The sequence below is a fragment of the Watersipora subatra genome, chromosome 3, assembly GCF_963576615.1.
Source record: "Watersipora subatra chromosome 3, tzWatSuba1.1, whole genome shotgun sequence".
In the NCBI taxonomy this organism is placed as follows: Eukaryota; Metazoa; Bryozoa; class Gymnolaemata; order Cheilostomatida; family Watersiporidae; genus Watersipora; species Watersipora subatra.
Genome location: NC_088710.1, coordinates 44,789,768 through 44,813,513, shown reverse-complemented (window position 1 = coordinate 44,813,513; position 23,746 = coordinate 44,789,768). Strand labels below are relative to the sequence as shown.

General features: G+C 37.3%; 1 protein-coding gene across 1 annotated transcript in view; it reads left to right on the top strand.

Moving 5' to 3' along the window:
• Positions 1-23,746, top strand: part of LOC137390638 (uncharacterized) — a 33,326-nt gene that overhangs the window by 1,795 nt on the left and 7,785 nt on the right. The window contains exons 2-10 of the mRNA XM_068076964.1: positions 173-397; positions 1,069-1,206; positions 1,800-2,015; positions 4,794-4,948; positions 6,177-6,295; positions 9,806-9,928; positions 11,218-11,313; positions 12,915-13,079; positions 15,341-15,427. Of these exons, the coding sequence (XP_067933065.1) occupies positions 173-397; positions 1,069-1,206; positions 1,800-2,015; positions 4,794-4,948; positions 6,177-6,295; positions 9,806-9,928; positions 11,218-11,313; positions 12,915-13,079; positions 15,341-15,427 (1,324 nt within the window). The remainder of the gene's footprint in view (positions 1-172; positions 398-1,068; positions 1,207-1,799; positions 2,016-4,793; positions 4,949-6,176; positions 6,296-9,805; positions 9,929-11,217; positions 11,314-12,914; positions 13,080-15,340; positions 15,428-23,746) is intronic.

The following is a 23,746-nucleotide window of genomic DNA, read 5'->3' as shown; positions in this document are numbered from 1 at the left end:
ACTCATTCGACTTTCCGTCAGTTTGTGAAAAATGAAGTAATCGCAGAATTATCACAAAGAAACCCGCAAAAAAATACAAAGCATCAGCAGAAGAACTAGTCCTACTATTTCATTTTTTAAACATATATTTTGTTTTCAAAGAGTTGTCAACTTTACTTCTTTTATGTTTTAGTTCAACTCTATGCCGAGTTGGGTATCGTATTTGCTCTCTGCTGCGAGTCCCAAAGGAGTGCAGAGTGTTACAGACTAGCTTTAGAGGCCTGTGAAGAGAATGACTATGACTGCTGGTCTGCTGACAAAAAAGCTGGACTATTACAAAACTTGGGTGCCATTTTGAATTCTTTAGGAAAATACAAAGAATCTGCTGAATACAGTCAACAAGCTCTAAACATATATGGTATGTATAACTTGTTATTGGCATTACTAGCCTAATCATCAACAAAGTTGTGTTTTTTGTTACATGCCAAAATGACAAGAAGGTAGAGATCAGGAATTATTGAGAGAGTTGAACACCGCTGTTTTAAAAGTTGCTAATCTAATAGTATTGCCGAGGAGTTGGGATAGTGAATTGAAGGTTGTAGTAACACATAAACATAACAGTAATTTAAGATCAATTGAAGGCTGTAAAAAAGTTCATTATTGGTAACATTATTAATTTTATTTTAATCAAATGCTTGATTTCTTATTTTTCAATTTTTTTATTTTCAACTCAGTTTTCACAGTGCATAGTAATTTGTTCCTGTTTATTTAGGTATTTGGCCTTTTATTAGATCTAGTACAGGTACTAGCATGATGTGACGACTCCAATTTTCAGGTTGGGCACATTTCAATCAACTTTAATTATAATTTTAGCGGAGGTGTAGTCATAGTAGAATTAGTTTGAGCACCAGGAAATGTTTTCACCCTCGGACTGCACTACTCTACCTACTCTGCACTGACCCCCCAAATGCTCCGCCCTGAGCTCTACCTGCTATGCACTGAGCTCTACCTGATCTGCACTGAGCTCTACCTGCTCTGCACCGAGCGCTACCTGCTCCCCCAGTCTCACAATTACTTTGTCTTTAATAGGTTCAATGGGGATGAGAGGAAGTCAAAGTCACTGTTTTTTAAACATGGCCTTCACCTATAGCCAGTGGCAAACTGACAATAATATGGACAGATGCGAGGAGTTCTACCTTCACGCCCTTCAAGCTGCCAAAGATGCCGGTACTGAGACTGGTTTTAATTTTCTATTTAGTAAATATCGCAACTATTTCATCTGATCTCTACAGGCACCTTATTTATGCGAATCATTTTTAAGCAAGAAGTACCATTCGTTGATACAAATTTATCATCCCATCTTCATCTGTGTTTCAAGGAGGTACAGCGAATTTTAATCAAATACCAACATAAACCCAAGTATAATGATTGTGAGTCTAGCAGTCACAGTATCTACCACAAACATCGAGTAGCCTGATTTTTCTCTGTCAAGTCTAGTAACATGTAGTAACGTTCAGCCAACCGGCGCATGACTGTAAAAATTTATACTATACCGGTTGACTATGAGAAATGAGATCAGTTTGGATACTATATGAAATTTCTATAAAGACCCTTTGCTATTCTCATAGACGCTGCCAAATTCAAGTGTTGTAACTCCGCTGCTTGTCAACATGAGTTGACTACAAGCTCTAAAAAATTTATTTGTAAGCAGCTTTTTAAATCTATATTGTTTAATACAAATCTGTTAAATTTGAAACCATAAATACATGTATATTTAACTAAATTTCTTTGCTGCCATATTAAGCTTCCATTTGTTGCAGGTGATTTAAGAAATCAATGGCAGGCGTTGGAAGGTCTCGGGGGTGTTGCACTCTATAGAAGTAAAATAGAAAAGGCTGCACAGCTGTACCAAAAGGCGATAGGAATTTGTGCTCATGTTGACTCCTCCGATCAGGAACAAGACAGGCTTGTCTTAAAGCTTACATATGTGCTGAGGATGAAAGCTGCTCCTCTACAGAACACTTTCCTACAACCAGGTGAAGCTCCTCTCTTCTCACTTTGTTGTACTAGAAATAGTTTAAACACGTCTGACTTACTTGAACTTTAACTGAAAAGTTATATGTGTGAGACATGATTTTGAGACGAGTTGTTCTCAGCTATGACTCAGCTAGAGTCTTATGTTTTGCCATGTACATAATGGTTTAACTTTTGTTAACACTTAGTCATTGGCATTTCAGCATAAATTTTTTAGCGTAAAAAGTATTCATATCGCATCTCATTGTAATCCTTACGATGTGGGCATTTTGGCAAAGGGGTGAGTTTGGGAAGACATCGGAATGGATTAAAATTTTATGATTAAATCCATATAATAAGAACACTTTCGGAACAGATTATTTACGTTGTAGGGGCGTCTGCTGTAATAGCAAAAGCTGGTCAATTAGAAAACAAAATGATGTGACACACAATACTGCATAAAGCCGTGTCACAACAAAGGTGACACAAAAAGCCGTGTCATTTGTTGTCAGAGGTGACAAATGTCACCTTTGTCGTCGCAGGGTCTTTGAAAAATATTTTTATAGCTAGAAGCTTCAATGGTGTCGAGGTGATGATAAAGATAGCTACAACATAAATATAAGACTGCACTTGAATGCCCAGTGTTAAAATAGTTTGTATATAAATTATCCTAACCAGTTATTTGCCTATTTAACTGAGTTGGCTAGCATTCAGATCCACTCTATGTTTGAGTCATATATACCTGCTGGTAGTACCATAACTGTTAGGGAACATATTATTCTCACTAGTTTTCCTTGACTATAAAATGGTTGACAAGACAGGATAAATATGTATCGTTTCTACATTCGCTTCACTAATCTCTCTCATTCAGCTTTGAGTTGCGCAATTTGAAAGTTGGTACCTGAAGCTATAGAGAGTTTTATTACAAATAAAAAATTCAAAGAAATAACATTATTTTGAAATTGACAATTGGTGGTAACATTAGCAGCATATCGTTTGTGATGCGCGGATAAGAATAGATCATGACTGATTTGTATAGCTGCTTCTCTTATTCTCCAACCACTATGATTTGTATATCAAAGTTGTCAACATTCCATCATATTCGTTCATATTAGACTTGAAGACTTGAAGACTTGAAGACTTGAAGTCACGTCTCAAGATTAACTTATACAAAATTTTAGTAGATTTTATCAGAAAGTATCGATACTTTTCTATTTGCGATTGTTTTTGATGTTTGTGGTGAGTGCCAGGATGTTTAAAGGTTAACGTTGACAAAACGTGATCGCTAAAACCCGATCGCTAGAATCGATCAAACGAATGTGCGAGTATGACATCTATAGCTGCAAAGAGACGTGTAACGTGTAAGACGTGTAACAGAATAAAGACGTGTAAAGCTGCAACTTGAATGCAATAGCTGATATCAATAACGAGAGGCCAGCAACCACTCAACTAGTGACGTCATTTTGGCACATAATTTTCTTTTGGGTGGTTTACCCACGATCAACTTTTATCAATTTTGATCTTGAAACATCCTGGCAGTCGGATCACCTCATAAAAAACAATTACAAATGGTAGTGAAACGCTGATACTTCCTGATAAAATCTTCTAAAGTTTTGAGTAAGTCCATTTTTAAGAAGTAATTTGATTACGGTATATTGTTGTTTCAGTTGAAACCAGGTCAAATCTGAGCCATATGTTTTATGTCCAATCAAATCAGGTCTGCTGCCTTTAAAATCAAGTTCAATTATTTGACATAATGATTTAAAATCTCTATCAATATGTTGAACTGACTAGTTTAGCTATACAGAGCATTCTGCTGCTCTTTCTCACAAGCTCTGTACGTTGCCTTGTAATCCTGCTAAGTATATTGGGGAGCATATTTTATGCTGTTAACACAGCAATGCTAAGGAACCACATGCTAAACTGTAAGAAAGGATAAACCTTTTTAGTCTGTGAACCATCATTAGGATTAGCTGATGAACCTATCATTGTGTTTAACTAAGTTTCCTTGTTGCAAAAGGTAAGGAAATGATTTATTCGTTCAGCGACTTGTATGTTAGCTCATTAAGTATTAGACTCATGTTATGAACTCAACTTGGGTCTTTGACATGAATGATAATGTACAATTTGATTGGTTTGGGAGATATAGCCCGGTATAACCAGAAATTTTTGTAATTAATAATTTTAAAAATAGCGCCAACAACCTTTAGAGACAGATTTCTTGCCGCTGCCTTACGCAGTTTGAAGTTTTTTCATTTGGTTATGAAACATAGCTAAGTTTCTACTGAATCTTAATGACTTTATATGTATTGTGCAGATAGAAAGCCATACATGTTATTGCCTAAAACATTACTCCAGAACGAGATGTCTGATATTGGAGCGATTCGTCGAAAGCTCATTTTACTGCAGAGTCTGTACTTGTTTTTAAGAGTGCTGTTACACAAACAATGGCTTTGCAATCTGGGTTGAACATGCCCGAGTCAGTGGCAATAAAACCTTGACAACTGAACACATTCCTAGTTGCAGAGAGCAATTCAAGGTTGGATGTCATTCATGTCACCACAAAATGGATTGGGGAATTGAACCCTAACCAGATGTTTTCAGGCCAGGCATTGTAGACTACTGGGCCACAGATGCTCTCATAGGTATAGCACAGAATTACCTATAAGCTGTTGTTTTCAGGCCAGGCATTGTAGACTACTGGGCCACAGATGCTCTCAGAGGTATAGCACAGAATTACCTATAAGCTGCAGTGTTGTATATTCTATCCTGACACGCACTCGTACATAAGCTTATTGCAGTGGTGCAAAATGTCGCAGGGAGAACACAGGTAGACCCAGGCACAGCGCATAAAAGTGTGCAGCAGCACAGTCCAGCATCTGTTCAAACCCGCCCAGAGCTTCCTGCATCTCTCAGTCGCCTGGACTCTTCTGCTAACATACCTCTTGTTGAGCTGGTGAGCTGCTAACATACCTCTTGTTGAGCTGGTGAGCTGAAAAAAATCTTGTTTTGGTTTGTGCAGAAAAAAGGTTTATAGTAGATACCGACTCGCAGCTTGTATACTAACTCCTTGACCAACTCTCTCAAGTTTTCATCTACAAAATTTGTCAGAAACTGAATAACCTTTCAATGTTATGATAATGTATAAGGTTTGATTGGCATTAGTAATTCTCAACAAAATGTTTTTCGGTACATGCCGAAACAAAAAAAATGATAAAACAAATCAGGAATTATTGAGTGATTTGAACATAAATGCTTTAAAAGTTTTTTATCTCATAGTATTGTGAAGGAGCTGGGATAGTGAGTTGAAGGTTGTAGTGACAGATTGTTCATAAATTGAAGCATACGATGGTGGATGTAGCATGTTGGTGTCACAGAGTAGAAAATGATGTTTATCATATGTGCCGAAGAATAAATAAAAATATTCTAATATTTGTAAAATATTAGAATATTTTACAAATATTCTAATATTTTAATAAATATTAAATAATATTTTACAAATATTAATGTTTCAATATTTGTACCTAATATTATTTTTTTTAAATTATGTGATTCAGTATTGTGATTGTTTAGAACTAAAAACTACCGTATTTTATCTTATGACAACATGATAAAGGTATTGCTTAGTTTCAACCAAAAGTGTTAATATTTGTCTAAGCTGTCAGCTTCCGTACAGAGCAAGTTAGATATCTCAGTTGACATGTCTAAGGTCTCAGACGACATTAGATGTCTCAGTAGCAGGACAAAATCCACCAAGTGGTGCCATTACAGTTTTACGCAGTTAAACAAAATTAGGTGTGCATTTCTAAACAAATATAATTTTAAAGAATTTATCATTTAGGCAATATCCCATTTATTAGACGTCTGCTGTGGTTTACTGCTTTTAAATGTCTGTGTTGTGAATAAGAAATTCAGGACTTTTTCTGGAAAGGCCGCTAATAGTGGCAGAGAAGGCAGCTAAAATATCAATAATGCACAGTAGTCGCTGTGGCTACCATGAATAGGCATTGATCCTATGATAGTAGAAACAGAAAGCGATACATAATCTACTGAGCATGGTTTTAAAAAATTGTCTTATGTTGTTTTCTGCATGTAGTGAACTATTTCATTTCAAGCCAGTAACATAGTTTTTTTAAATCAGATTTCATATTAAAATAATAAAATAAATAGTTGTTACTCCGCAGAGCTACTACAGACCTCCTAACTTGGAGGCAAGTCGGGAGAATGATGCTCCTGAACCGGACTCAGGGAGTGCCTCTGAACCGAAACGAAAGAGAAAAAGAAACCGATCTAGACAGTTGGGGTAAATTGCCGAACCTCCTATTTACTCACTCTCAACTTATGCATACTCCTTTGTGCAATAAAGTGTGATACTTTTATTGCTGTCTGGGCGTGTAGGCTGCCGTATCCATTTACTTATTTTTATAGCAACAAATAAATTATGCAAAGTATTCATGAAAAGGGTAGTTTGAAAGGTGTTGGATAGAAAAAGCATGATCTCTTCAAGTAAACTCTGATAGCTAAAGATATATTTTTATTTCTATAATGAAAAGCTCATGCTTTGAAAGTAGCCTTAGATTAGCACTACTGAATGGCCGGTGTTACACAGGTAATAAACAGTAGCCTTAGATTAGCACTACTGAATGGCTGGTGTTGCACGGGTAATAAACAGTAGCCTTAGATTAGCACTACTGAATGGCCGGTGTTACACAGGTAATAAACAGTAGCCTTAGATTAGCACTACTGAATGGCTGGTGTTGCACAGGTAATAAACAGTAGCCTTAGATTAGCACTACTGAATGGCCGGTGTTACACAGGTAATAAACAGTAGCCTTAGATTAGCACTACTGAATGGCCGGTGTTACACAGGTAATAAACAGTAGCCTTAGATTAGCACTACTGAATGGCCGGTGTTACACAGGTAATAAACAGTAGCCTTAGATTAGCACTACTGAATGGCCGGTGTTACACAGGTAATAAACAGTAGCCTTAGATTAGCACTACTGAATGGCCGGTGTTACACAGGTAATAAACAGTAGCCTTAGATTAGCACTACTGAATGGCCGGTGTTACACAGGTAATAAACAGTAGCCTTAGATTAGCACTACTGAATGGCCGGTGTTACACAGGTAATAAACAGTAGCCTTAGATTAGCACTACTGAATGGCCGGTGTTACACGGGTAATAAACAGTAGCCTTAGATTAGCACTACTGAATGGCCGGTGTTACACAGGTAATAAACAGTAGCCTTAGATTAGCACTACTGAATGGCCGGTGTTACACAGGTAATAAAAAGTAGCCTTAGATTAGCACTACTGAATGGCCGGTGTTACACAGGTAATAAACAGTAGCCTTAGATTAGCACTACTGAATGGCCGGTGTTGCACAGGTAATAAACAGTAGCCTTAGATTAGCACTACTGAATGGCCGGTGTTGCACAGGTAATAAACAGTAGCCTTAGATTAGCACTACTGAATGGCCGGTGTTGCACAGGTAATAAACAGTAGCCTTAGATTAGCACTACTGAATGGCCGGTGTTGCACGGGTAATAAACAGTAGCCTTAGATTAGCACTACTGAATGGCCGGTGTTACACAGGTAATAAACAGTAGCCTTAGATTAGCACTACTGAATGGCCGGTGTTGCACGGGTAATAAACAGTAGCCTTAGATTAGCACTACTGAATGGCCGGTGTTACACAGGTAATAAACAGTAGCCTTAGATTAGCACTACTGAATGGCTGGTGTTGCACAGGTAATAAACAGTAGCCTTAGATTAGCACTACTGAATGGCCGGTGTTGCACGGGTAATAAACAGTAGCCTTAGATTAGCACTACTGAATGGCTGGTGTTGCACGGGTAATAAACAGTAGCCTTAGATTAGCACTACTGAATGGCCGGTGTTACACAGGTAATAAACAGTAGCCTTAGATTAGCACTACTGAATGGCTGGTGTTGCACAGGTAATAAACAGTAGCCTTAGATTAGCACTACTGAATGGCCGGTGTTGCACGGGTAATAAACAGTAGCCTTAGATTAGCACTACTGAATGGCCGGTGTTACACAGGTAATAAACAGTAGCCTTAGATTAGCACTACTGAATGGCCGGTGTTACACAGGTAATAAACAGTAGCCTTAGATTAGCACTACTGAATGGCCGGTGTTGCACGGGTAATAAACAGTAGCCTTAGATTAGCACTACTGAATGGCCGGTGTTACACAGGTAATAAACAGTAGCCTTAGATTAGCACTACTGAATGGCTGGTGTTGCACAGGTAATAAACAGTAGCCTTAGATTAGCACTACTGAATGGCCGGTGTTGCACGGGTAATAAACAGTAGCCTTAGATTAGCACTACTGAATGGCTGGTGTTGCACAGGTAATAAACAGATTTTCCACAAAAAATTTACTTTCAACTAACTTATACAACATCTACTATTCTAACTTTTAAATGAAGAAGTTTGTTTATTTCTGTGTACTGTGTTTATTTGAGTTTAATTCATACTGTACTGCCTGCAGTGCTTACTACATATCTATACTGATGCAAGTCTCGATGTCTGTGTGAGGTCAAGCCTTTTTCTTCTGGCCAACAATCCTAGCATAATGCTAGCTGAAGTGTTGAGTGTGAAGCTATGAAAGATTGGCATTTGTAATGAGTATGCGCACAATTTACCTCATAGTATAGCCAGTCAGGCAGCATTGTATATTGGGCAAATGCCTGTCTGCAGAACTGGAGGTTCCCAGTTCAAATCCAGCGCATAGCGAATGTTTTATTTCTAAAATTTTTTTGCTACAACTGGACACACGGACAAACATACCAACAAAAGACGAACAAACACTGAGATGCATATACGTATAGAGATATAGCAAACACTGAGATGCATATACGTATAGAGATATAGCAAACACTGAAATGCATATACGTATAGAGATATAGCAAACACTGAGATGCATATACGTATAGAGATATAGCAAACACTGAGATGCATATACGTATAGAGATATAGCAAACACTGAATTGCATATACGTATAGAGATATAGCAAACACTGAGATGCATATACGTATAGAGATATAGCAAACACTGAGATGCATATACGTATAGAGATATAGTAAGCATGTAACTTTGGAATTCTTATCACATGCCATTCATAAGTGTTGGTGAATCCCGAGAGTTTTTGTAGTTACTAGGGGGCATAAGCTACAAGATGACTCAGACAGACTTTATTGACAGCGGATAAGCATGATCCGAGGTCTTCATAAGTAGTCGATGTTAGCCAGCTATGATAACCGACAACATTGCAGAAAATATTTTTATTAGATTTGTGGTCCGTTGATACTTTAATTACGGTATTGATTGATTATTGCTGAAAGTAACGTTTAAAGGATGTTTTTAATTTTACTGACATGCATATGGAAAAGATATTGCTTGTGTCAAATTCATGGATAGATATCGTTCGATCGCGTGTACTGTTCTAGGGTCTACGGAGATAAACCTATAGTACCTTAGCAATATGACCTTTGTGTGTGTAAACTACAATCATCACCTTTGTATGTGTAACAACTGGTAACATCAATAGATGTATCGGTTAACTTAATATATTCTTGCTCTGCACAGGTACAAACATCACACAACAAATTACTGCTGCAAATAGTTTTTTGCTATAAACTTGCTATCATTGCAAACAACACTAAATTGTTCCCTCTTTGTATTTACTATATTGTAGTAAGTAAGGTGTATGTTAGACGTGACCGTATCTACTATATTGTAGTGAGTATGATGTATATTAGATTTAATTGTACTTATTTTGCTCAGACGTCGGCAAGATCGTGTCATCCAGCTGATCAATGGAAAGCACCAGCTCGTTCATCGTGGCCTTGGAACCTACAACTTTCGAAAGGATCTTACGAGCAAGTTCCACGCGCCCCAAGATGATATGTAAGTTTTTGCCAACAGGACATTTAAAAAAAGTATTGTCTTGCTTTATTTCCAGTTGACATTTAGACCCTATTGTAGGATGACTTCCTATGGTACGAGGTAGTTGTTGATGCATTTAGAGTTGCTACGTTGAGTTTGTCAAATGCATTGGCAATACAAATAAAAACAGTATAAATTATCCTTTTGAAGCTTTGTGAAGAATTAAACACAAATTAAACAGGTTTTAAATGTTGTCCCTTTTTTTGCAGAGCACGCCACTCTATAGATTTGTATGATTTAACTGACATTGAATGAAGTTCATAGCTTTTTGTTTTAGATATCCAATAGTTTTATGATTATATGTTTATATGTACGTATGTTTAAATGTACGTATGTTTAAATGTACGTATGTTTATATGTACGTATGTTTATATGTACGTATGTTTATATGTACGTATGTTTATATGTACGTATGTTTATATGTACGTATGTTTATATGTACGTATGTTTATATGTACGTATGTTTATATGTACGTATGTTTATATGTACGTATGTTTATATGTACGTATGTTTATATGTACGTATGTTTATATGTAAGTATGTTTATATGTACGTATGTTTATATGTACGTATGTTTATATGTACGTATGTTTATATGTACTTATGTTTATATGTACGTATGTTTATATGTACGTATGTTTATATGTACGTATGTTTATATGTACGTATGTTTATATGTACGTATGTTTATATGTACGTATGTTTATATGTACGTATGTTTATATGTAAGTATGTTTATATGACTTTTTATTGGTAATCATCAGCAAAATGATGTTTTTCGTTGTATGCCGAAAGAAAACAAAAAAATGGAAAGATAGAAAGCAGGAATTATTGTGTGAGTTTCCTATGGATGTGGCTCGAAAGTTGGTAATCTAACAGTATTGTGGAGGAGTTGGGATAGTGAATTAAAGGTTGTAGTAACAGAAAGTTCATGAACTAAAACATGCGATGGTGGGTGTAGCATGTTGGTGCCACAGAATAGAAAATGATGTTTGTCACGTGGGGAAGGATACATACCAGTATTCTGGGCATAGGTCATGCGGAGTTGAAGTTAGTGTTGTTATCATAACGTACACCCGCCAACCAGATGCGTACTTTGTGCTTTTTTTATAAAATGATGTTTTGATGTTTCAGGTTAGTTTTATTTTTTGCCAATCGTTGTGATCATTGCAAGAAAATATTGTAGTCAACGAAACAATTACTCCTAATTGACCAATTGTTAAAAACTATTAACAAGTGATTGTTACAGAGTAAACAAAGGCTATAGGCGACAACGTGCTGATCCTGAACTCAGGAGTTCACTTAAGCATCTTAAAATTCAAGGCTTGGCAGTAGACGATCCATGGTAAGCTTTTTTCTATTTTTTTTGTTTCAAATAAAATGCTTTATTTCGCAACATACTTATTCAAAAGAACATTGAAGTGCTACTAAATGAATAAACCAACTAACTGTTATGTCTATATTTGTTTGTCTGTGTGCATGGTGAGCATTTTGTCAGTAATGTTTTCTTCCTAGCCAATGAATGACTTAGATATTTTTTGCCATTTTATTGTTATAACTTGTAATTTAAATTACAGCGTTATCTGCATCACTTGTTACTTGAATCCGCCAGTACCCTGTGTGACACACATGTAAAACAGTTTTGTAGAGTTGCTGTACCAGAAATGTGCATGAAACGGAAAAACCTCTGCTTAGGCCAGAAAGAGTCATCTTTTAGCTGCACTATGATATCAATTTGATAGATTTGTGACTAGTCATGTGTCAAGTGCCTGGGGGCAATTTTTATTTAGTTTCTCCAAATTTGATGTAACTTGTTAAAGGTTGACTTGCAACAAAATTCACATTACAGTTATTTGATATGAAAAGATTCACCATGTCTTACTCTGTTGTGTTGTAGGTGCAAAATATGTGGAAATGTGGTTAAAAGTTCCTAAAAGCTCAAAAACGAACAGAAAATCGCAGCCACACGAGACCACCGTAGTTTGGATTATCTTTCCAAAACGGCTCAAATGTGACGTAGCTGTGAGAGATGGTTTCTGTTTACACTTTCATGCAACCTTATTCATCGAAATATTTTCACAAATATACTTCACGCATTCAATAAAACCATGTCTATTGTTCTTACGCACCTGTTTTATCGTCATCGTAATGCTGTCATTTTAGCAGTGATATCCTATAACTTACCGTAAAAATTTGTTTAATTTTTTAGCCTTAGCTTGAAGGAGTACATATCATTGTCTGATAATCATGACGAGCCTGTTGGTCATTTGTGATAATCGAAAAGGGCTGCAGAAATTATTTGCGAAGTATTGGGTCACATGATCAGATTACGACTTGCCGATTAGACCAAACCGAAACAAAACTGTAAAGTAGCGAGCATCTATATATGATACGGAGTCTTTGATAAAACCCGAAGTGTTTGTCATAAACTAGTACTACGATAGGTTTTATATTGAGCTTTTTATTGGCCTTTCAATTCACATGGGAACATCATGTGACAAGATGATAACCAAATTTCATGGCTACGTCATCGAAATAAAGAGATTCCAATCTACGGCGGCTTTTCGTTTTTGAGCTTTTAAGAGCTTGTAATCACATTTCCACATATTTGGTACCGACAACACAACAGAGTAAGACATGGTGAATCTCTTGATACCAAATAACTGTAATGTGAATTTTATTGCAAGTCAACCTTTGAGTACACCAGAATTATCAATCTATTACACTATCATAATAGATAGTGTAATTATGTTATAGTGTAAACTATTGTAATAATATAACAATACAATTTTCATTTTATATTATAAGTTATAGGTGAAAATTGATGTAAATTGAAGAGAAACATTGAATATCTTACGTAATTTTCACGGTCTGGGGTTAAGAATGCGAGTATATGATCAGCAGGTCTATCAGCAGGTCTTATGACACTCTTATTTCTGTCAACAGTGAGCCAATGGTCGGCTCGGGAGCACCGATAACTAGCAACCATTTTGATGAGCTCGACGATTCTAAAGTCGTGCGAGTCAGACCAATAAGCGCACGTGTAAAACTCCGGCCGCCTTCCTTTATTTCTTTCAGCTCAGACTCAGACGATCTCACACCGACCACAAGGTGGGCCATTTTTTCTTTTTGTCATCCCATTTTAGACCAGCTTTGTGTGGGATTTGGTGCAAGCAGAGGCTGTCATGCCTGTGATCTTAATTGTGATGTTTGACTGCACCTTGGTAGATTTGTGGCGCAATGTCTTGGGCAGAAACTATCAAATGTCCTATACTCACTTCACATACATTAGGAGTTATCAGTTGTTTGCAACAACTGATAACTACTAATTAGAGCAGCTGTAGCCTTGAATGCCTGACCTGTGAACAGCAGCTTCTGGTTCAATTTCTACCAAAGGCCACCAGTTGTCACAGGAATGGCATCATGAAAATGTGCGCGTCTCCAGTCATCGGCTTAATGCAAAACTTGCTACTACCTGCCACAGTTGATCCACTTTGAACCAGATTATGCACCACTTGTCAGTGTCTGACACGGTTGATCCATCATTGTTAACCAGACTTTATGTCCCACCTGCCACCACCTGTCGCAGTTAGTTCATTGTGAATTCGCTGAATATCATAGCTGGTACATAACTGTGACTAGTGATGGCCTTTCCCAAAAGTTCAGTTCATGATTGTGTACTGTTGTTCTGTTGTGAGTTGCTCTCTTAAGAACCAACCATTTGATTTTTCAAACTTCTAATTTTTAACTTCAGCTCCCATCTTTTAGTCTGAATTACTCTTAAGGCATAAACACACGAGGCGATATGTACTGCGATATTACGCTGCGTGGTGCCAATCTGCGCTGGGCGAGTTGATGCCGAGTGATAACGCTAGACTTGCTCAATCAAAACTTTATTGCATCTGAGGTGCATTTCAATTAGTTGTTTTTTCCAGAATGCAATGCTCTGGCCGCTAAGTTTCTCGTGCCAATGTTCACCAACGCACAGCAACAACATTTTTCTATTTTTGTTACAATTGAAACATCATCAAAATGAACACTGAACTATTTATAGATTTAACAAGAGCACACCCAGTCCTATGCGAAACAGCACACAAGGATTACAAAGATTTTCAGTTAAAGACCAACATTTGGGACTCAATCGTTGTGCATATGTAAAAATGGTGCAATTCGTAAAAGTGAGATAGGCTTAACAAAAGCAAAAGTCATTTACATCGTTGTCTAAAATTCACTTATATCTATTTATTAACAACTCCAAAAAAACTGACAATACAGAATGCTATTGGCTGTTTGCAAGCTGCCCGCGTTACCCCTCACTGGTAAATCGCCCAAGGGTGTTTGGGCACACGCCGGAAAATACAGCGATATCTCGACGCTCCTCATGATGCCGCCGATGAACTTACCAAGTGTTTTTTTGCCTTTGAAGTCACACATAATAGAAAGCGAGTTCTTTTTCTTAGGCATGATACATGGTTGTACAAAGTTGAAATGCATAGCTTTATATAACGTGTCAACCAAAATATGAAATAAAAACACTTTTGTAGAGCGCATTTATCTACTTTTGTGAATAGAAGACATTGCAAAGGTACTTGAAGTTTGTTAGTTGCTCGAGCTACTCGACATTGATGCCCATCAACCCATGTTCTAATTCAGCTCAGAAAGATACTGTCGGTGTAAAAAGGCCTATCACTCTTTTGCCAGAGTTGTATATTATCCAATTTGATTAGTGCTGCTCCAAGCTGGTAGCCCTTTGTATCAAAAACTGATGAAGAAAAATTAGTACGCTTTCAAAATAGGCTTTTGAGTCATGCTACCTGATATGGACAGATATGATCAGCGTCTAAATTCCCTTAATGCTGATGAGCTAAATGTTTTTTTTGATATTTGCTGTTTAAAATACTCAGATGGCATCTCCAACCTGCCTGACCATCCATTGCATTCCTAGTTACCCAAAAAACCGCTACATCTCATACCAGACACCAACACCTTGCCAATTTACATTATACAACAGCGTTATGCAAAAATAGCCTTTTCTTTCAATACACATAATTTACTTAGTATTTTTTTTATCTCCTGGTCTAATTTGTTTAAAAGAACCTTGACCTTTGGCCTATGTTAATAAAGTTTATAGGTATCTATCAAGGCTTGTTACGGTTTTTATATGAAACTACAATTTATTTTCAACTCATTTTATTGCATAGTATACTTGCCCTCGGTCATGTGAGAGGATAGTTTCTGGAAAACATGATACAGAGGTGCATGATAAATTAACCCAATGCATTGCTCTTCAGTTTCAGCTGCTACATACCATACATTTTCATTCTGTACTGCTGAGACCTGCTATGTTGAGTGAAATGACCATAATATTGCAGAAGACAAGAAAGATTAGACAGCGCGTCGACCAGCACCGATATCGCTGACTCTCAATCAGACCGCGAATCGGCTACAGAAGACAAACGGTATGTCAGCCATTGGTGATATTTTATGCAACTGGCTTAATGCAATGGGGTTTTACTTCGTATCATTCTATTAATTGTATGTAAATAGAACAAAATAAGACCAAGCTGAAGGTTTTTTTAAACTAATGAAAATTAACACATTGAAGCTTAACCTTGTATATACAAGTGCACACAAACACACACAAGTAGGTCCTGTGATCTTAACCTTGTATATACAAGTGCACACAAACACACACAAGTAGGTCCTGTGATCTTAACCTTGTATATACAAGTGCACACAAACACACACAAGTAGGTCCTGTGATCTTAACCTTGTATATACAAGTGCACACAAACACACACAAGTAGGTCCTGTGATCTTAACCTTGTATATACAAGTACACACAAACACACACAAGTAGGTCCTGTGATCTTAACCTTGTATATACAAGTACACACAAACACACACAAGTAGGTCCTGTGATCTTAACCTTGTATATACAAGTACACACAAACACACACAAGTAGGTCCTGTGATCCTAACCTTGTATATACAAGTGCACACAAACACACACAAGTAGGTCCTGTGATCTTAACCTTGTATATACAAGTACACACAAACACACACAAGTAGGTCCTGTGATCTTAACCTTGTATATACAAGTGCACACAAACACACACAAGTAGGTCCTGTGATCCTAACCTTGTATATACAAGTGCACACAAACACACACAAGTAGGTCCTGTGATCTTAACCTTGTATATACAAGTGCACACAAACACACACAAGTAGGTCCTGTGATCTTAACCTTGTATATACAAGTACACACAAACACACACAAGTAGGTCCTGTGATCTTAACCTTGTATATACAAGTGCACACAAACACACACAAGTAGGTCCTGTGATCTTAACCTTGTATATACAAGTGCACACAAACACACACAAGTAGGTCCTGTGATCTTAACCTTGTATATACAAGTGCACACAAACACACACAAGTAGGTCCTGTGATCTTAACCTTGTATATACAAGTGCACACAAACACACACAAGTAGGTCCTGTGATCTTAACCTTGTATATACAAGTGCACACAAACACACACAAGTAGGTCCTGTGATCTTAACCTTGTATATACAAGTGCACACAAACACACACAAGTAGGTCCTGTGATCCTAACCTTGTATATACAAGTACACACAAACACACACAAGTAGGTCCTGTGATCTTAACCTTGTATATACAAGTGCACACAAACACACACAAGTAGGTCCTGTGATCTTAACCTTGTATATACAAGTGCACACAAACACACACAAGTAGGTCCTGTGATCTTAACCTTGTATATACAAGTGCACACAAACACACACAAGTAGGTCCTGTGATCTTAACCTTGTATATAAAAGTGCACACAAACACACACAAGTAGGTCCTGTGATCTTAACCTTGTATATACAAGTACACACAAACACACACGAGTAGGTCCTGTGATCTTAACCTTGTATATACAAGTGCACACAAACACACACAAGTAGGTCCTGTGATCCTAACCTTGTATATACAAGTACACACAAACACACACAAGTAGGTCCTGTGATCCTAACCTTGTATATACAAGTGCACACAAACACACACAAGTAGGTCCTGTGATCTTAACCTTGTATATACAAGTACACACAAACACACACGAGTAGGTCCTGTGATCTTAACCTTGTATATACAAGTGCACACAAACACACACAAGTAGGTCCTGTGATCTTAACCTTGTATATACAAGTGCACACAAACACACACAAGTAGGTCCTGTGATCTTAACCTTGTATATACAAGTACACACAAACACACACGAGTAGGTCCTGTGATCTTAACCTTGTATATACAAGTACACACAAACACACACAAGTAGGTCCTGTGATCTTAACCTTGTATATACAAGTACACACAAACACACACAAGTAGGTCCTGTGATCCTAACCTTGTATATACAAGTACACACAAACACACACAAGTAGGTCCTGTGATCTTAACCTTGTATATACAAGTACACACAAACACACACGAGTAGGTCCTGTGATCTTAACCTTGTATATACAAGTACACACAAACACACACAAGTAGGTCCTGTGATCCTAACCTTGTATATACAAGTACACACAAACACACACAAGTAGGTCCTGTGATCTTAACCTTGTATATACAAGTACACACAAACACACACAAGTAGGTCCTGTGATCTTAACCTTGTATATACAAGTGCACACAAACACACACAAGTAGGTCCTGTGATCTTAACCTTGTATATACAAGTACACACAAACACACACAAGTAGGTCCTGTGATCTTAACCTTGTATATACAAGTGCACACAAACACACACAAGTAGGTCCTGTGATCCTAACCTTGTATATACAAGTACACACAAACACACACAAGTAGGTCCTGTGATCCTAACCTTGTATATACAAGTACACACAAACACACACAAGTAGGTCCTGTGATCTTAACCTTGTATGTACAAGTACACACAAACACACACAAGTAGGTCCTGTGATCCTAACCTTGTATATACAAGTACACACAAACACACACAAGTAGGTCCTGTGATCTTAACCTTGTATATACAAGTACACACAAACACACACAAGTAGGTCCTGTGATCCTAACCTTGTATATACAAGTACACACAAACACACACAAGTAGGTCCTGTGATCTTAACCTTGTATATACAAGTACACACAAACACACACAAGTAGGTCCTGTGATCCTAACCTTGTATATACAAGTACACACAAACACACACAAGTAGGTCCTGTGATCTTAACCTTGTATATACAAGTACACACAAACACACACAAGTAGGTCCTGTGATCTTAACCTTGTATATACAAGTACACACAAACACACACAAGTAGGTCCTGTGATCCTAACCTTGTATATACAAGTGCACACAAACACACACAAGTAGGTCCTGTGATCTTAACCTTGTATATACAAGTGCACACAAACACACACAAGTAGGTCCTGTGATCTTAACCTTGTATATACAAGTGCACACAAACACACACAAGTAGGTCCTGTGATCTTAACCTTGTATATACAAGTGCACACAAACACACACAAGTAGGTCCTGTGATCTTAACCTTGTATATACAAGTGCACACAAACACACACAAGTAGGTCCTGTGATCCTAACCTTGTATATACAAGTACACACAAACACACACAAGTAGGTCCTGTGATCTTAACCTTGTATATACAAGTACACACAAACACACACAAGTAGGTCCTGTGATCCTAACCTTGTATATACAAGTGCACACAAACACACACAAGTAGGTCCTGTGATCTTAACCTTGTATATACAAGTGCACACAAACACACACAAGTAGGTCCTGTGATCCTAACCTTGTATATACAAGTGCACACAAACACACACAAGTAGGTCCTGTGATCTTAACCTTGTATATACAAGTGCACACAAACACACACGAGTAGGTCCTGTGATCTTAACCTTGTATATACAAGTACACACAAACACACACAAGTAGGTCCTGTGATCCTAACCTTGTATATACAAGTGCACACAAACACACACAAGTAGGTCCTGTGATCTTAACCTTGTATATACAAGTGCACACAAACACACACAAGTAGGTCCTGTGATCTTAACCTTGTAGGCCCTATATACAAGTGCACACAAACACACACAAGTAGGTCCTGTGATCTTAACCTTGTATATACAAGTGCACACAAACACACACAAGTAGGTCCTGTGATCTTAACCTTGTATATACAAGTACACACAAACACACACAAGTAGGTCCTGTGATCTTAACCTTGTATATACAAGTACACACAAACACACACAAGTAGGTCCTGTGATCTTAACCTTGTATATACAAGTGCACACAAACACACACAAGTAGGTCCTGTGATCTTAACCTTGTATATACAAGTGCACACAAACACACACAAGTAGGTCCTGTGATCTTAACCTTGTATATACAAGTGCACACAAACACACACAAGTAGGTCCTGTGATCTTAACCTTGTATATACAAGTGCACACAAACACACACAAGTAGGTCCTGTGATCTTAACCTTGTATATACAAGTGCACACAAACACACACAAGTAGGTCCTGTGATCTTAACCTTGTATATACAAGTGCACACAAACACACACAAGTAGGTCCTGTGATCCTAACCTTGTATATACAAGTACACACAAACACACACAAGTAGGTCCTGTGATCTTAACCTTGTATATACAAGTACACACAAACACACACAAGTAGGTCCTGTGATCTTAACCTTGTATATACAAGTGCACACAAACACACACAAGTAGGTCCTGTGATCTTAACCTTGTATATACAAGTGCACACAAACACACACAAGTAGGTCCTGTGATCTTAACCTTGTATATACAAGTGCACACAAACACACACAAGTAGGTCCTGTGATCTTAACCTTGTATATACAAGTGCACACAAACACACACAAGTAGGTCCTGTGATCTTAACCTTGTATATACAAGTGCACACAAACACACACAAGTAGGTCCTGTGATCCTAACCTTGTATATACAAGTACACACAAACACACACAAGTAGGTCCTGTGATCTTAACCTTGTATATACAAGTACACACAAACACACACAAGTAGGTCCTGTGATCCTAACCTTGTATATACAAGTGCACACAAACACACACAAGTAGGTCCTGTGATCTTAACCTTGTATATACAAGTACACACAAACACACACAAGTAGGTCCTGTGATCTTAACCTTGTATATACAAGTGCACACAAACACACACAAGTAGGTCCTGTGATCTTAACCTTGTATATACAAGTGCACACAAACACACACAAGTAGGTCCTGTGATCTTAACCTTGTATATACAAGTACACACAAACACACACAAGTAGGTCCTGTGATCCTAACCTTGTATATACAAGTGCACACAAACACACACAAGTAGGTCCTGTGATCTTAACCTTGTATATACAAGTGCACACAAACACACACAAGTAGGTCCTGTGATCTTAACCTTGTATATACAAGTGCACACAAACACACACAAGTAGGTCCTGTGATCTTAACCTTGTATATACAAGTGCACACAAACACACACGAGTAGGTCCTGTGATCTTAACCTTGTATATACAAGTGCACACAAACACACACAAGTAGGTCCTGTGATCTTAACCTTGTATATACAAGTACACACAAACACACACAAGTAGGTCCTGTGATCTTAACCTTGTATATACAAGTGCACACAAACACACACAAGTAGGTCCTGTGATCTTAACCTTGTATATACAAGTACACACAAACACACACAAGTAGGTCCTGTGATCTTAACCTTGTATATACAAGTGCACACAAACACACACAAGTAGGTCCTGTGATCCTAACCTTGTATATACAAGTGCACACAAACACACACAAGTAGGTCCTGTGATCTTAACCTTGTATATACAAGTGCACACAAACACACACAAGTAGGTCCTGTGATCTTAGACTGTGTTAGCAACTTTCAACCGACTATAAAAGTACTTAGAATAGCACAATTCTCTTCGAATTGAATATCATATTGAAACTCCAATCTTGTAGAACTCGATGAAAAAACAGAAATTAAATAGAATAAAAAGGTTTTTTTACTTCAAAGAAATGATGTTCTAGCGATGCTTGAAGAAATGTAATGATTGCAGTGCATGGAGTCTGATAGAGTCTGATAGAGTGTGTATTTGTTATGTACACTGATTCTGATAGTGTGTATATTTGTTATGTACACTGAGTCTGATAGAGTGTGTATATTTGTTATGTACACTGAGTCTGATAGAGTGTATATTTGTTATGTACACTGAGTCTGATAGAGTGTGTATATTTGTTATGTACACTGAGTCTGATAGTGTGTATATTTGTTATGTACACTGAGTCTGATAGAGTGTGTATATTTATTATGTACACTGAGTCTGACAGAGTGTGTATATTTGTTATATACACTGAGTCTGATAGAGTGTGTATTTGCTATGTACACTGAGTCTGATAGAGTGTGTATATTTGTTATGTACACTGAGTCTGATAGAGTGTGTATATTTGTTATGTACACTGAGTCTGATAGAGTGTGTATATTTGTTATGTACACTGAGTCTGATAGAGTGTGTATTTGTTATGTACACTGAGTCTGATAGAGTGTATATTTGTTATGTACACTGAGTCTGATAGAGTGTGTATATTTGTTATGTACACTGAGTCTGATAGAGTGTGTATATTTGTTATGTACACTGAGTCTGATAGAGTGTGTATATTTGTTATGTACAGTGAGTCTGATAGAGTGTGTATATTTGTTATGTACACTGAGTCTGATAGAGTGTGTATTTGTTATGTACACTTATTCTGATAGTGTGTATATTTGTTATGTACACTGAGTCTGATAGAGTGTGTATATTTGTTATGTACACTGAGTCTGATAGAGTGTGTATATTTATTATGTACACTGAGTCTGATAGAGTGTATATTTGTTATGAATAGAAAAACTAAGTTTTAGTGTAAAGCTCTTGTTGCTGAGAAGAAACCTTCTATCTTTGTCTATTTTTGATGTTCACCAAGAATTTCAATCAGTGTGTCATTAGAAACTAATGTTCTGTCAGCAGCCATTTTTTATTTATCAGTCAGTTAGACGGTTTGGCGGTAGATAAACTGAAAATTTATTAGGCAAATGTCACAAAAATTCCAGAATCTGTAAACTAGGAGTGTGAAAAAACAAAGCAAAACTACGTGGGTGAGTTTATTAGGGTACTTTTCTATGATTTCATAAAAAAAGGAGTTGCTTTCTCACTCTTGCCATACCAATATTGTTGTTATTATTGGTTGTCACGAGCATGCAGCTTATTTGTAAGCTCACCATGTTTTAAAAGTTGAAGTCTATAGCAACAAACCTACTTCAAAATAACATTATTTCAATCACTTGGTGTTTACAAGCTAATTTAGTTATTAAATTGGTGTTATCTAATTTGGCAGTTCCTGGCAGACTATGTTTCCGGTATATGCAAGCACCTTTTATGGCAGACTATGTTGAAAAGATCAAATAATATATCAAAACTGCAACAGATCTTGTGTTTCTCACGCATCACAGCCTCATCTGTATTTTTATAGCGAGAGATCTCTCTTCGTGAAAAGCACCGTGCACTGATTAGACTCACATGACTGCTTATAATAGCGGAACATTTAATTTTGTCTGCTTAATAGTGACAAACTGTTGAACGCCTACAGGTTACACAGAAAAGTCAAATTTCATAATGAGACCTTTTGTTTAACTAATGGTGCGTTTACACTGGCCGATTTTGTCACCGATTTTGTCGTGCACAGACAAATTTGATGAGTCAGTGTCGGTGTCGGTAGGTGTGAACAGAAAAATCGGTGTCGGCACCGATCTGAAAGTCGGTGTCGGAGCTACCCAGCAGTGCCCGGTTGTACCGACAAGTCGGACGCTCATCAGCCAATCAGAAGCTAGGAGCCTCTGGTTAAATGAGCCTAGGCTTTAATGACAGTGCTAAGTTTATGAAACGAAAGGGCTAGGTTTAATGAGAGGCTAGAAGACTGTCATTAAACTTTCCCTCGTTCTCTTTTTAATAGTGAACCAGCATGGCTAGCAACGATGTGAACGCGAGAGTACCAAAAAATCAAGTTTTTTTCTTTAATTTAAATTAATTAAAAGTGAATAGCCAGTTGTACGACTACTACTAGTTCTACTACTAGTACTACTGTAAATACAACTGTAAAGAAATTTGCCGGTCCTTACTTGGCACGATTTAGATTATGTCATACAGAAATAAATTGCGTGTGATTTCATTCAATGTTTTATTAGCGAAGGAAATTCACTAGCTGAAGAGCGTACGGCCATTTGCTCTGTCTACTAAGTGAGCGTTGCTCCCTTGTATACAATAAAATTGCCCGTTCCGGCTAACGGGACCGAGTGAGAACACCGGCTAGCAATGTTTAAATGGCCAATAATTAGGCCCGCTAGTGCGTTGATATGACAACATAAACGACGACAATTGATAGCATAACGAGTAACAAGGCCAACAATAAAAAGGCAATAAAGAGAGAATAAAAAGGACAACTCATATAATAAAATATTTACAGACATATAAAATATATACAAACAAATAATTACAAGAAGTGTAAAGTGTTGGCCCGGCGTCCATCACACTACTACTACCACAAATATACATTCACCATTCAATCTTCTTCATTATTCATTTTATTTATTGTAATTACTCAGACGAAAGAACTGTACGTACAGTTCTTTGCTCGGATTTTTAT